We start from the raw sequence: 15,686 nt of genomic DNA, 5'->3' as shown, positions 1-15,686 counted from the left end.
AGAAGACTTGAAACTAGAGATTGAGACCATAAACTCATGTTTACAATGTTTACTGAGGTAATAAATCAAGAGAGAAGTAGAGTCATTTTCTCATAGACTTCTATACAACCAGAGGAGTCGCCCCCCTGGTGGACACTAGAGAGAATGCACGTTTAAGCCACTTCAATAGCTAATTAGCTATTAGCTAATGGGTGGACTCCATCTTGGGATAGTAAACACAAAAACTACTGATTTCTTTGTTGTTAGCACTCAGTCATTCTGGTGTTTTCTACCTCTCCGATTATCAAAATTGATGGAGATTTATGACTAATACATGTTGCAGAGGGAGCCAAGAGTTCTGCAGATTTTCTTTCCAACCATATAAGAAGGATATTCACTATTCAGGCAGTGAGTTAAACACACCTGGACATCCGGTCCAGCTGCTTACCCAGACCTCATCGGTTTCATTATATGGCTTTTCTATTCCAGCATTCATAACATAGAAGGAAAAGGTTTGCTAGAATTTGTTCCAGTGAGACAAATTAAATGGCACTTTTCTAGGATCAAAATAACTCATCAATATAATCATCAAGTAAGGATTCACACATGAAAGAAGTTCGCCTCAACCGGCCCTTTTGGGGGAAAGTCAACCGACCGGGTCATGATCAGAAGAGAGGATAGTAAACATCAAACCTTATCAACTTCCATTATCTTCCCTTGATTTAACTAAAGGATTTGGGAAATGGGGGATAGTTATCTCTACAGATGCTCTGCCCATTGCTGTTAACTGAATTAATTAAGGCTATCTCAGTGAACGGAGAGATACAGAGATATGTGGAACTAAATTACTAACCATATTACGACACCTGATATGTACTCAAGCCACAACCACATACAGTAAAGGTGCATTCAGGTACACGTATAAAACATATGATCAAAGCCATTATAAAAAGCTACAAAGACAAATGTTTGGAAGCCTATGAGACTGCTGACCTTGCGGGTTTTGGAGGTATAGCAGGGCACTGGTGATGAGATTTATTTCGGACCTGACCTTTGACCCACCTGACACAGCACTGTGCTGTCTATTGATTTCTCCTCTTTTTCAGTCGACATTGGATCCTACTCGAGGGGCATTTACACGCTCCTTTTTTTTTTGCTGGCTGTGTTTTCTGGTACATTTGAATAATGCCTCTTTAAAGGGACAGTCACCCCGAAATCAAGATGACGTTTTTTTTCCTTATCAATCTAGATTGTTTTTGTGCGAGTTGTTAAGTGTTGGAGATATCGGCCGTAGATATCTGACCTCTCTCAAACATAATGGGACTGTATGTCACTTGGCTTGTGGATATAAAAATATACAAATAGTTCCTACATCAAACTGCTCACTGTGGATTATCTTCAGTAACCTGGTCCAGATTTCCAGAAATGGAAAAAGCTGTTCCTAAAGCAGAGTGTCATATAGTCCCATTATATTGGAGAGAAGGCAGACATCTCAAGGGTCGATATCAGGCGGCAACCTTAGGTTCTACCGAGTGAAGCATTCTCTCTAGTGTCCACCAGGGGGCGACTCCTCTGGTTGTATAGAAGTCTATGAGAAAATGACTCTACTTCTCTCTTGATTTATTACCTCAGTAAACATTGTAAACATGAGTTTATGGTCTCAATCTCTAGTTTCAAGTCTTCTTCAATACAGCATGATGTTCATTTAGTACATTATGGTCCATTTAGAGACACACAGACCATAAAGCAGGGGATGCTTTAGGGCGGGGCTACTGTGAGTGACAGGCCGCTACCAGAGACGTATACGCTATCTCTACGTCACGCATCCGCATTCCAAATATGGTAACCTCCGTTCATTGATTGCGCAAAAAACAACATGGCGCGGCCGTAATCCAAGATGGTGATGGTAAAATTGTCGAACTCAAGGCTTCAAAACATCAGTCCACAAACCAATGAGTGACGTCACTGTGACAACGTCCACTTCTTATATACAGTCGATGGTCAATATCTCCCAAACTAGACAAGTGGCACCAAAACAATCTAGACTGATATATAGCACTAGGTGAGAGGAAAGATACATATTTTAGATTTTGGGGCTGAACTGTCCCTTTAATATTGTTACTGGACATTTTTCAAAACCCTAGTGTTAGCAAAACACGTTTTAACTGAAACCTTGATTAAATACTAAATCAAATAGTAGTACACTCAGGATAGAAGCTCCACCAGAGATATAGTGAATAGAACAAACAATGAAAAACACTGGCGTGGTCCTTTAACAGTTCTAGTCTTACTTCTGGACAGCAGTTGGCCCAAACACCATGTCTGGACTGGGAGCTTCACGCTAAACCCGCCAGGTAACACGATCTGAGACGTGAAAAATGGTGTTGTGGTGCAAGACTTTATCTCAAATCACACCATGTCCACTTTCACATATATGTTCACATCAGCACGACGCACACAGGCCAGAGGGCCGATACAGGAGTAGAGTTATAGAAACCAATAAGTGGAATCATTGCAGGGCACAGACGCTGCACGCGCTATTGACTAGACAGGACGCCCAATAGAAGAACACACACGACTCATAAAAACGTCTTGCTCCATCACCGTGTGCCCGGTTAACGTCAGAAGAGGACATTCAAAATTGCATTTTTTTTTTTTAAATTGGCGTGTGCTCACCGAGACGCTACGCATCGGGGGTTGATTCAGTTCAGCTAAACTAGACTACAGCCCGACCAAAAGTCAAGCACCTGCTTCCAGCAGAAAAGCACCGTGAATTTTGCCACGGATGAGACGGGATGACATGCAGTCAAAAGCGGGTGAGTGGGTGTTCATTAGCGGATGTTTCGGCTCTCACGTCTCCATCCTATACTGCCGCATTTCGTTGGTTTTGATCATGCAGAGGACCCCATCCGGTTGCAACGCGTTCCTCTTGTTTGTTTGATAAATTACTCAGCGTGCAGCGGAAACCGAGAGCAGGTCTGGGATCAGCAGCATTGTACTGCCAGTTGCTCTGTGATTCTGTCGGCCCTTTATATATATATATATATATAGTATATATATATATATATATAGTATATATATATATATATATAGTATATATATATATATATAGTATATATATATATATATATACTATATATATATATATATATATATATATAGTATATATATATATATATATATATATATACTATATATATATATAGTATATATATATATATATATACTATATATATATATAGTATATATATATATATATATACTATATACTATATATATATATAGTATATATATATATATATATATATATATATATACTATATATATATATATATATATATATATACTATATATCGATAGTTGCGGACAACGACTTAAAAATAACGAACTAAACATGAACTAAGCATGAAGCAAGCGAAGGCAGCCGCATTGTGACCGTTGTGTTCCGTTGTGTCCCGCTGCGACTCGGTGTAAAATGATTATTTGTTTACCTGCAGAGCCGCCATCAGCATCCAAATCCCCAAAAGATACATTTTTTGTGTTGTGATATAATTCCCCCTTTCCGGAACCGACAGAGTCCGCTGGACGTCAGGTGATTAATTCCCGGTAAACCCCGGCGGCATGAGGCAGCCTTCCTCCCTCCACCAGCTCTCCACTGTGTCTGGCTGCTCTACCCGGCGCAGCGGCGCTCCAGCCTGCCCGGGTCGTCTTTCACCACCTGCCGCCTCAGTGCCGCCCTCTAGCGGGGATCGGGAGCACTGAGCCCGGCTACACAGACGGAGGCTTCCTCTCCGTTGATGGGTTATTATCAGGCACTGGCTCCTGATATACTAAAGCTAAACAAGGGGATTAATATCAACATAAAGTGATAACATAAGCCAGGTGCACCGACAAAGTGTTTCAAGTTTCAAGGTCTGTATTGTCATACAGCAGTTATGAGGAGCAGTCGCTCGCGATGAAGATCTCAGGCTCCTTCCAAAGATGCTCATTAAATATTAAGACAATCACGTAAGTGAAAAAAAAGTGAATAGAAGAAATAAAATAGTGCAATGTTAAAATACAGAGATGAAATATAACTCAGAATATAAAACAAGATAATAATAAACTCAATGTGATCAGGGATTAGTAAATGTGTATAATGAGGGGTAATAAGTGATCATATATACACTTTGGCGTTGCGGTCTCTGATGAATGGCCGTCCTTCTACACTGCTGGTTGTGGTCCTCCGTGGACGGCTCTGTGGATGATGCGCTGTGCGGTTCTCACCTCTTTAGAACATCACAGTTGAGGGTGGTGCAACCGCCAACCAGGTGGTGATGCAGCCGCATTATACTCTCATATATCCCTATTAAGCTGATTTTGAGCAGCAGCTTCCCATGGGAGCTGATTATTAATAATACAAAACAATAGTTCTGCTGCAGTTACTTTCAGACCTGCCTTATCTAAAAGTTCAGGATATTTTGTGAGTTTTATTCAACATCCTAAAAGAGTGGCCTCAGGTTCATAAGTAAAGGGAAAGGCAGTGTGTCCAGGATTGAGCAGCCAAGCCGCTGATATATGTGCTCTAGTTGTTAAAGCGTTAGGGGAGGGGTGATGATAACGACGGCTCCGGTGCATCATCGAGCCCTGATTTCACGTCTGCCCAAAAAATCCTGAACAAAAAAATTGTGAAAAACAGTCTAACTGCACAATTTCGCATGTTTTCAGATACTTCTCAGATTTGACTTAACCCATCTGTAAAACCTTTGACAGCAAAGGTGGAAAAATAAGGAATTCTTTGCAAAGCTGTTAGAGCCGGTCAGCTCCTCGATCTCGCTCAGTTTAATTAGCCACAGTGAGAAGAGAGCTACATACTCAGACACACATCTTTGTTCTCTCTACCAGGCAGAAGCTTCAACCACTGTGAGGGGAGCTGGCGTTAACATTTTCAGGTATCGCATCAGAAAAGCTGTATAGAAACGGCAAAATTGGATAATACTTATATAAATTGCGCAAAAAGGTTTTTATACTTGTTCGAAGTGTTTTTGAAAAACAAGTTGATGGGCTTACTGGAATATGGAAATGCCATTGTTTTTATAAGGAACAGTTGCTTCTCTTTGTTGTCCATGGCTGATTCTCCAGTGATCTCGTGACATCATGACATCGTGAGAATCCAGCTGCCATGAAAGGTAACATTTGTAAGTATATTCAGCTGACTCTCTTTGGTGCCAGTAACACAGTGGGGGACGGTATGGAAGTTGTAAGCAATCGTAGAACCCTGAAAAAAATGAAGTTGTGAGGTGTCTGAAGAAAACAGTCATATTCAACACAGAGGCATATTCAGACACATTGTAGCGGGATACATAATTGGGTGTCTTCTGTGGCATTGAAGGAACTTTGTCAAGAAAATGACTCAAGTGACATCACTTGGACGTCACTACCAGGCAAGGGGAGTGTGACTGTAAAAGCAGAGCTAGAATAGATGACATTCTTGAGAAACAACACCTTTCATGCACGTTTTCCTGATCCTTTCAGTTTCCAGCTTTGGATCAGAACTGATTGAAAGTCGAGAAAAGAAAAGCTTGAGTTTTATTCCACTGCTGCGACATCTCCAACCACTGCTCAACTGTTGGCCCAGTTGGTCCTGCATGCTGTTCCCTCTAAATCCATGACCCCAGCTCAGTCCTCACACATTACTGCAGATAAGCACATCAAACGGTTGGGCCTTCATATTTGTTGGCAGCTTCAATTTCCTGCTGTTTTCCCTTCGGAGCGCCCTGTCTTGTGCTCAGTTGGTACCAGCACTTTAAATGTGCACCTCTGGTGTGTGGAGCCAGAGTTTAAACTTCAGTCACCCACGACGTTTGTCATTTTCTATTTTCAAAATGAAAGCCAAAGACAGTGTGTGACATATATATGTATTTAATATGGTTTTCGGGTTATTTAGGGTTTAAACAACTTGTTTTAGGATATGTAAAAAGAAAAAAAAGAAGTACAAACGTAACATTTAGTCTGACAGGCTTCGTAGCACTGTAGTATTTAGTGGAGGTGGAGCGATGACAGAGGAACACCTCGTTGGCAGAACGAACGCTTTCATTTGCACAATAATGACCCTCAGCCATCATCTGACAGGAGCACAGATGGTCCTCGAACATCATTTAACACAGCGCAGCAAAAAGCACCTCTGATACACGATTAAACATGTAAAGGACTCTCCCCCAGCCAAATGTTAAGCGCGTTTGTGAAATCAAATTTGGAGTTCCACTTTAACCCACTTAATGATTGGCACGTGTTTGAAAGCATCTATGTTGGTACTGGAGAGCTGCTGTGTGTTTCTTCACTGTTAGTCCCCAGGTCAAAGAACCTGAGGGGAGCACAGTGGCTGTAAAGAGTATCTCACAGGTGACCTCAATCATCCTGATGACTTTAACCTGTGGTTGGACACTTCACTGAGAGCTGGAACCCCAGAGAGAACACTGGACTTCACCTGAAACTAAGAGTTGTTGTGTATCCGTTAGCTTAGAATGAGCCCTTCATATCTACATAGAGAGTCCTCTTCACAGGGTCCTCCATGTTGCACCACCATGTTTCTACAGGAGCCCAGAATTGTTTTTGTTGTTGCTGTTTACATTCCTTATGATGCAAATTCAGAAAATGCACTCCAGGAATGTACTACTGTTTTTGATGTGTTTTGTTTGTCATTGTTTGCTGTGTTACAAATGGGCTACAACTGAATTTTGTTGTGCATCCCTGTGTTGCATAATCCTTGAATCCTTAAATATATTTAATGTCCTTGGACATGATAGTGAAGGGTTAGCTGTGAACAAAAAAGTAAGATGAGTTGGGTTAACCCAGGGGTCGGCAACCTTTACTATCCAAAGAGCCATTTTGTCCTATTTTCCACCAAATAAAATTCGTCTGGAACCGCAAAAGCTATTTGATATCACAGCTTATAAAGTTTTGTATATAGTTATATTATTTATTCAAAAACTATAGTTTGTTGTATTTATGAAAATATAGAACAAGAATAAAGACAATTCTTGACATTTTATTGCTATTTTACCTGTTATAACAATATCAAACTCTTATGAAGAGAGTTTGCTGCAGCAGTTGAGAAATCATCTCCAGCGTGATACTATTCATCAAATGCTGTGTGTTTGTTCTGGAGGTGACATTCAACATTACACTGTTTGCACGTATCAAGCATACAGGTAAGCCAGCATCGTTGGCAGTGAAAGCAAATGAAGACGTCCACGCAGAATTAAACTCTATTTTCCCCCGTGACTTTTCTTTTTTTGGATTCATCCATTGATAGTTTACCGAGTGTGGGGGTCTGAAAATCATGATTAGCCACCTGCAGGGAAAGGCTCTTGACAGGGGTAATAGGATGTGACGTACATTTTAGTTGACAAACTATTAAAACATTTTTATTTAACCTTTTAAACCCTAGCCTTATTTTTAGGGCGAGGGTATTACTGACCTTGTTGTCTTTACTAGCAGCAGTCTGCATTTCTGCGGAGGAAGCAGCTGTTATTGGAGCGATTAGCGAGCAGCGTGACCAGCGGCGTTATCAGACCTACAGAGCGGACGTCTGAAGTCACGTTAGCGGCTTTGAGCAACCAATCTACTTCCTCTTTACACCGGCACCCACCCGCATGCCCAGTGTACGTGAATAGCCACGTGATATTCGATTTCAGGCGTTTAAGTCTGGACAAAGATCATTTATAAAACGATGCTGAAAAGCCGTGTGGACGGAGATCGTTTAAAACGAAAACATATTAGTGTGGATGTAGACTCAGGGTGCCGCAACAGAGGGGCTGAAGATCCGCATGCAGCTCCGGAGCCGCAGGTTGCCGACCCCTGGTTTAAACAGACTGGACAAATATTAGAAAGCAGACTGTTCCTCCTCTTTAATACGTCCAACAGGAGCGTTTCTGTAACATCCCGTTAGCTTCTTCGTGTCTGTGTGTGTGTGTGTGTGTGTGTGTTCCCCTGATTACATTCATCCTCCTCACCTGCCCGGTCCACCCAGCTGCCTCCTATCCCCTCATTACCCCACTCAGATATATATACTCCCCTGCTTTCCCCGCCCGGTTGTCAGATCGTCCTTGTTCGTTCCCATGTCTGTCCCAGTATTTTGTCTCCCTCGTGTTTGCTCGGTGCTCTAGCGTTTGCTCCTGATTTAGCCCTTTGCCTTTCTTTTGTATTTTTGTGGATCTTTTTCCCCGCTCCGTTGGAGGCGCTTATGATCGTTTTTTCCAGTAAAGATTCCTACGTTTGAACTCCACCTCGTCTCCAGTGTCTGTGTCTGCGTTTGAGTCTCCAATCTGCCCCTCGGGCGTGACAGAACGATCTACCATGACGGACTCAGCAGAGGACAGCGCCGTGCGTTCCGCTCTTCAGACGCAAGGAAAGAGACTGTACAACCACGAACAATTGCTCTCCAGGTTGGTCACCGGAGTCCAGGAGCTTCACAATCGCCAGAATGCGGTTCAAACCGCCATGACGGACCAGCTGCGGGATCTCAGCCTCCAGACGCAGCATGTGCTCGCCAGTCTCAACCCTCAGCCGCCGGTGGAGACGGCACCGCCAGGTCCGGCACCGCCAGGTCCACCGGTCCCAGTGGTTCCGGTGACTCCTCGCACCACGATCCCCGAGTGCCACACATTGAAAGGTACGACGGCGACGCTGCAACGTGTCGCTCTTTTCTATCACTCTGTTCACTTACCTTCGATCTCCAGCCCGTGTCCTACCCCACCGAACGGTCCAGGGTGGCGTTCATCATTACCAACCTCTCAGGGAGGGCACGGGAATGGGCTACAGCAGAGTGGGACAATCAATCTGCCATTTGCCGCTCTGCTTTGGATTTTTCCGGGGCCCTAAGAAGGGTGTTTGACCACGAGGTCCCGGGTAGAGAGTCGGCCCGAGGACTTTTTTCTCTCCGACAGGGGAGCAGCTGGGCAGCTGATTATGCCATTCGCTTCCGCACACTAGCAGCGGGCAGACGCCTTCTGGTTTGGACTCTCTGAGGAGATTAAAGATCAATTAGCACCTCTTGATTTACCCACAGACCTGGAGGCCTTGGTGGCTCTGGTTGTCAAGATTGATAACCGGCTTCATGGGAGAAGGATGGAGAGACGCCAGGCTGAGAGGAGGCCTCCTGGCCCCTAGGGGCAGTCTTCTCCACCATTTCAGTCAGACCTACGCCCTAGCTCCGGGTGGAATCGCCACGCCGGACCTACAGCGCCCCCTGGTGGAGGGGAAGAGCCCATGCAATTAGGCCGCACTCGTCTCTCCTCAGAGGAGCGTCAGCGCCGACTAAGGGAGGGGAGGTGCATGTACTGCGGACAGCTGGGACACTTCCTGGCCAGATGCCCGTCAAAAGACCAGGCTCACCAGTAAGAAGAGGATTACTAGTGAGCCGAACTCTTTCCCCTTCACTTCCTCCCAGACCCCTGACGCACGCCCTCCTATCTTCTCCTGTTACTTCCCTGGAACTGGCAGTATTTATCGACTCTGGAGCAGATGAGAGCTTCATTGATCGTCGGGGGTTGGCAGAGCAACTCCAGCTACTGTTGGAGCCCCTCGAGGTTCCCCTATATGCCAACGCCTTGGACGGTTGCCTGCTCTGTCGTGTGACTCATCGCACCCCACCTCTAGGCCTTCTCATGTCAGGTAACCACTCTGAACATCTTATCTTCCACGTCATCGACTCGCCTCAGTTACCCATCATTCTCGGTTATCCCTGGTTACAGAAACACAACCCGACCATTAACTGGCTTACGGGGTCCATAGTGGGGTGGAGTACCAAATGTCACTCATCTTGTCTTCTATCTGCCTCTCCTAATGTGTCTTCCAAGTCCCCTGGCTCCTTTGCAGATACCACGGACATCTCTGGGGTTCCTCCCATATACCTGGAACTCAGGGAGGTGTTCAACAAGACCCGTGCCACCTCCCTACCCCCTCACCGCCCCTACGACTGCGCCATCGACCTCCTCGCCGGGACCTCCCCTCCCAAGGGACACCTCTACTCGCTATCTGCTCCGGAGAGGGAGGCGATGAGCCAGTACATCAAGAACTCCCTGGACTCTGGTATCATTCGCCCCTCCTCGTCTCCAGCAGGAGCTGGCTTTTTCTTTGTGGGTAAGAAGGACAAGACACTATGTCCCTGCATCGACTACCGTGGCCTCAACGACATCACCGTTAAGAACAGATACCCACTCCCACTAATTTCCTCTGCTTTTGAGCTATTGCAGGGAGCCTCCATTTTTTCTAAGCTCGATCTGAGAAATGCTTATCACCTTGTCAGAATCAGGGAGGGAGACGAGTGGAAGACAGCTTTCAATACTCCCAGTGGCCACTATGAGTACCAGGTTATGCCGTTTGGTCTCACCAACGCCCCAGCTGTGTTTCAGGCCCTATTCAATGATGTTCTAAGGGACATGTTGAATATAGTTGTGTTTGTTTACCTGGATGACATCTTGATTTTTTCCAAAAGCGAGAAGGAACATGAGGAGCACGTCCGGAGGGTTCTGCAGCGACTGCTGGAGAATCAGCTGTTTGTCAAGGCGGAGAAGTGTGAGTTCCACCAACGCTCCGTCCTCTTCCTGGGCTTCATCGTGTCTCCAGGGAACATCCAGATGGATGGTGCCAAGGTTAGTGCCGTTACTGACTGGCCGGTCCCATCGAGCCAAAATCAACTACAAAGATTCCTGGGTTTCGCTAACTTTTATAGACGTTTTATTAGAAACTACAGTTCTGTGGCTGCCCCTCTCCATGCCCTCACCTCTCCAGGCACCAGGTTCCTGTGGAATCCTCGAGCAGGGGAAGCATTCCAGGCCCTCAAGAGGCGATTTACCTCTGCTCCCATCCTCGCCTTGCCCGACCCCGCACTCCAGTTCATCGTCGAGGTCGACGCCTCTGATGTGGGGGTAGGAGGGGTTCTCTCGCAGCGCTCTCCCAAGGATAACAAGGTCCACCCGTGTGCTTTCTTCTCCAAGAGGCTGTCCCCAGCAGAGAGGAACTATGACGTGGGCAACCGGGAGGTGTTGGCCCTCAAGCTGGCGTTAGAAGAGTGGAGACACTGGTTGGAGGAGGCTGGACAACCATTTCAAGCATGGACTGACCATAAGAATTTGGAGTACATCAGAACGGCGAAGAGGCTGAACTCCAGACATGCCAGGTGGGCATTATTCTATAACCGCTTTAATTTCACCTTATCATGTCATCCAGGCTCTAGGAATGTGAAACCGGATGCCCTATCCCGCCAGTTCGAGCCTGAGGGACCCCACTTCCATCCTGCCTCCTTCCTGTGTGGTGGGTGCGGTGACCTGGGGCATTGAGAGTGAGGTCAAACGAGCCAGCAACGGGGCACAGCCTCCTAACGGCTGCCCTCCCAACTGCCTTTTCGTCCCCGCTAACCTCCGCTCTAAAGTCCTGCAGTGGGGATATTCCTCCAGACTCAGCTGCCACCCAGGGGTAAGGCGGACGGTCAGCTTCCTCAGGCAGCGATTCTGGTGGCCATCGCTGGAGGACGACACAGGGGAGTTCGTGGCCGCTTGTCAGGTCTGCGCCTAGAATAAGACCTCCCGGCAGCGGCCATCAGGGTTACTACACCCTCTTCCGGTGCCACGTAGGCCTTGGTCACACATCTCTCTGGACTTTGCCACCGGTCTGCCCCGGTCGGAAGGTAACTCTGTTATTCTCACCATTGTCGACCGATTCTCCAAAATGGCTCACTTTGTTCCTCTGCCCAAGCTCCCCTCTGCCAAGGAGACAGCAGAGATTATGCTCTCCCAGGTCTTTCGCCTTCACGGTCTGCCACAGGATGTGGTCTCCGACCGAGGGCCCCAGTTCACGGACGGCTTCTGGAAGGAGTTCTGCAGACAACTTGGGGCTACAGCCAGCCTCTCTTTTCCGGGTTCCACCCCCGGTCCAACGGTCAGACGGATGGCCTCTCAGAGTCCCACCAGAGTCGACATCAGAGTCGACAACTGAACTGGGTGGAGTACTCACATAATTCACTTCCTGTCTCTGCCACAGGTCTCTCCCCCTTCCAGTGTGTCTACGGGTACCTTCCCCCCCTGTTTCCAGACCTCGAGGGAGAGGTTGCAGTCCCATCCGCACAGGCGCTGGTGCGCAGATGTCACCTTACCTGGAGGAGGGCGCGAACGGTACTACTTCGGACATCTGGCCATTACAAGAGGACAGCTGACAAGCGCCGCACCCCAGCCCCTCGCTACCGGGTGGGACAGAGGGTCTAGCTGTCCACCAAGGACCTTCCCCTCCGTGTGGAGTCTCGCAAACTGGCCCCGAGATTCATTGGCCCCTTCCCCGTCTCCAAGGTGATTAACCCCGCGGCGGTCCAGTTACAACTTCCCAGGACCATGAAGGTCCATCCTACCTTCCATGTCTCCAAGGTTAAGCCAGTCAGGACCAGCCCACTGGTTCCCACCTGCAAACCCCCTCCACCCCTCCGGGTCATTGACGGCGGCCCAGTCTACACTGTCAAACGGTTGCTGGAGGTCCACTCCAGAGGTCGAGGTCGCCAGTTCCTAGTCGACTGGGACTTTCTTTTGTGTTTTTTTGGATCTTTTTCCCCGCTCCGTTGGAGGCGCTTTAAGTTTGTTGATGACCGTTTTTTCCAGTAAAGATTCCTAAGTTTAAACTCCACCTCGTCTCCAGTGTCTGTGTCTGCATTTGAGTCTCCAATCTGCCCCTCGGGCGTGACAGTTTCCTAAATCAGCACTCCTAATGGACCACATCCTTGTACCTAAACATGGCCGTTGCAGTCTTAAACAGGTGGTTTGAAAAGAGGGATACGAGGAGACTCAGTGTACGGTATGTTTGTATGTTCACCCATCGGCGATCATTAATTACTAATTACACTTTCCATAAATTAAAAGATGATCGAAAAAAACATGTGGTTAACATTGAGAAATGCTTGCAGTTGGGTTAGGTTTAGACAACAAAACTACTTGTTTGGGAAAAGAACTTCAGTTACGTCCGTAATTTAAGTGTTCCAACACATTACGTAAGTTGAAATAACAACATTGACTTTTAGTTTCACATGGGAAACACAAAACGGTCTCCTGGGACAAATTCCTGTTTGCTTGATCCATACATCCATCCCGCCTTCTACTACGTCACCTGACTTCCTCCTTTGCATACTTTTGTGCATTTCGATAAGCCTTGCAACTCCAGTAGATGTATACACAGAGGAGAGACCAAATAGTCGGAGAAGGATGTGAGTCAGAGAAATTATGACTCACATCAGGTCTGAAAATTATTTCACAAGGCGTTCTCCAAAAAGAGAAAAGTGGTCAGAGAGACCAGAGAGACCAGAGTCTTTAACCATGAATGGACAGACTCTTATATCTCCATTCATCCAACGGTCAGTTTAAAACCAGTACGTCTCACATGATCAGTTTAAAACCAGTACGTCTCACGTGTTGAGTTTAAAACCGGTACGTCTCACGTGTTGAGTTTAAAACCGGTACGTCTCAGGTGTTGAGTTTAAAACCGGTACGTCTCAGGTGTTGAGTTTGAAACCGGTACGTCTCATGTGTTCAGTTTAAAACTGGTACGTCTCATGTGTTCAGTTTAAAACCGGTACGTCTCATGTGTTCAGTTTAAAACCGGTACGTCTCATGTGTTCAGTTTGAAACCGGTACGTCTCATGTGTTCAGTTTGAAACCGGTACGTCTCATGTGTTCAGAGACTATTATTAAAAGCAGTAATGTGAAGCGCCACAACAAGACAAAGCACAACTCTTTTGAGCAAATGTACCCACTCAAATCTGAAATGTAGGTACATAAAAATAAACCTAAGAGCCCAATATGATCAGACTCCTAACTCTTGAAACATCACTGTTTTGCTGACAGAATTTAGACTATTTTGTGCACCAAGGAGAAAGTTACGTGAATCTGTCATCATTGCCAGAATATTGAATATGACAGCTGAGGAGCAGATGGGGCAGAGGACCTGGAGGCAGATGAGAGGATACAATTTATTTATCCACACCTCCATTCAGTAAACCTCTGAAGGGCAGCTTTAATGAGGACATCTCAACGAAGCTAAAACATAAGAAGTCGAAGTTGCTATTCCACAGGTTGAGCAGACTGGGCAACAAATGCACTTCAAATTGGGAATTTTTCATCTGGAACAATCATGCAAATTACAGACGGGCCGATTTAGGCAAAACCAACAGCCAAGAAACAAAGGAAAGGCCTTGAGGGATAATCTGCATAGTGGAATTGAGACAGTCTGAAAGGAAGCTTGTGTTTGGTTGAAAAGGAGCCTGAGGAGAAAGAGAATCACTCTGATGTGGGACTATTTGTCATCAGGCATGGACATGTGCATCGAAATACTGTGATGTTCTAAGCAAGCGCAGAAGCCTGTGATTGCTTACGGCTGAGGCTCTCTGCCTACAGGGGGAAACAGAAAATATATCTTAAGAGCTGTAATGCAAAGACTCATAGGGGAATGATGAAAAAGTGGGAAAAAAAATCAATGAGAAGAAAAATCACCTAGAAGATAAAGGACAAAGAAAAGTTTAGCTGTTGAACAAAATCCAGCTCTTTGCATATTTGACTGTCAAATTTGTAAGGACACGCAGCTATATTATCTTGACTGAAAAATTAACTTTATTGGATGCCACAAAAGATGCCACTGACAGGGATGAGTCATGCTTTTAAAATGCATTACAACCAGTCCCCTCCGAGGAAAAAAACAATTACTGCCTCCATTCAGTCTGTGCTGAACGTGGGTGTTTGTTGTAGAAAGGGCAAACGGCTACAGTTTTTTATATAGGTGCTGTAGAGAAGAACTGCATGTGTTTTAAAAGTAGTCAGTGTCTCCAGAGGGAGCTGTGTGAAGTCTGCTACATGTCCTCAAGTGATGTCACTTGAGTCAGCGTTGGTTGCGGTCTGAAGACTTAAAAAATCTCTAGGTGTAGTTAGAAAGAAGTGAGCTCACCAGACATCTATAGCTGTTCATCTCTGCTTCAGGCTAAAAGCTACAGGCTACATTAGCCATTACTAGCATAACGCACCCCAACCTTGTTGGTAGTTGAGTTGCATAGTGGGTAATGTAGGTGCAGGGTTTTGACAAGGAATCTCTGGATCTGCTGCATGGATTTTTATCCTTTTATTAAACTTTCCATCACGAGTCTGAAAATGTTATAGGAGTGTATTGCTAAATCATTGAGTAGCTTGCTAGCAGTCTTTATGTATCAGTGGTGGGCTATCAGGGCCTGCAGGGCCTTCTCTGCTGGCCTAAACAGAATCACAAAGTTATAGCTATTTTATAATTTAATAATTTTTCTTAAATACACTACATGTATTATAATTTATAAAAATATTTTTCCCATTATCTTATTTTCTCATTGCACAGCTCCTGTCTTCCTCAGTTGCTCTGCTTCCAGCGCAGCTTGTTTTAAGTAGAGCTTTTATCCAATCAGATTTCACCTCTGTGTCTCTAGGTAAGAACAGAGGCCCGAGGCCTGCAGACTCACAAGTGAATCCCTTTGCATTTTAAGTGAATGGGGACGATATTGTTGATTGTCATAGTGTTCAACCAATCAGATCTTTAGTTTGACATGTTGGGCGTATTCTTTGACGTGCCAGAGCCTGCTAGCTGGCCTACAAGTACGTCAGCATTACGTGCAGCTCAGTTTCAAGGTGCAGCTCTGCAGTGAAGTGCAGCGTGTGCTGTGATTGGTCAGTGGG

The 15,686-nt window shown here is 45.6% G+C and overlaps 1 protein-coding gene across 2 annotated transcripts in view; it reads right to left on the bottom strand.

The window, feature by feature from the left end:
- The window catches only part of LOC142935161 (cadherin-2-like), a 109,595-nt gene extending 106,083 nt beyond the window's left edge, over positions 1-3,512 (bottom strand). The window contains exons 1-2 of one of the 2 annotated variants that reach the window (XM_076079339.1): positions 3,471-3,512; positions 743-766 (exon numbers count right to left, since the gene is read on the bottom strand). In XM_076079339.1, the coding sequence (XP_075935454.1) occupies positions 743-766; positions 3,471-3,512 (66 nt within the window). The remainder of the gene's footprint in view (positions 1-742; positions 767-3,470) is intronic. The other variant, XM_076079338.1, reaches the window with a different exon arrangement.
- Positions 3,513-15,686: the final 12,174 nt, after the last annotated feature.

The sequence above is a fragment of the Anarhichas minor genome, unplaced genomic scaffold, assembly GCF_050575085.1.
Source record: "Anarhichas minor isolate MPS153535 unplaced genomic scaffold, ASM5057508v1 ptg000071l, whole genome shotgun sequence".
Lineage (NCBI taxonomy): Eukaryota > Metazoa > Chordata > Actinopteri > Perciformes > Anarhichadidae > Anarhichas > Anarhichas minor.
Note: the sequence above shows the minus strand (reverse complement) of the source record. Positions and strands in the feature narration are given on the sequence as shown.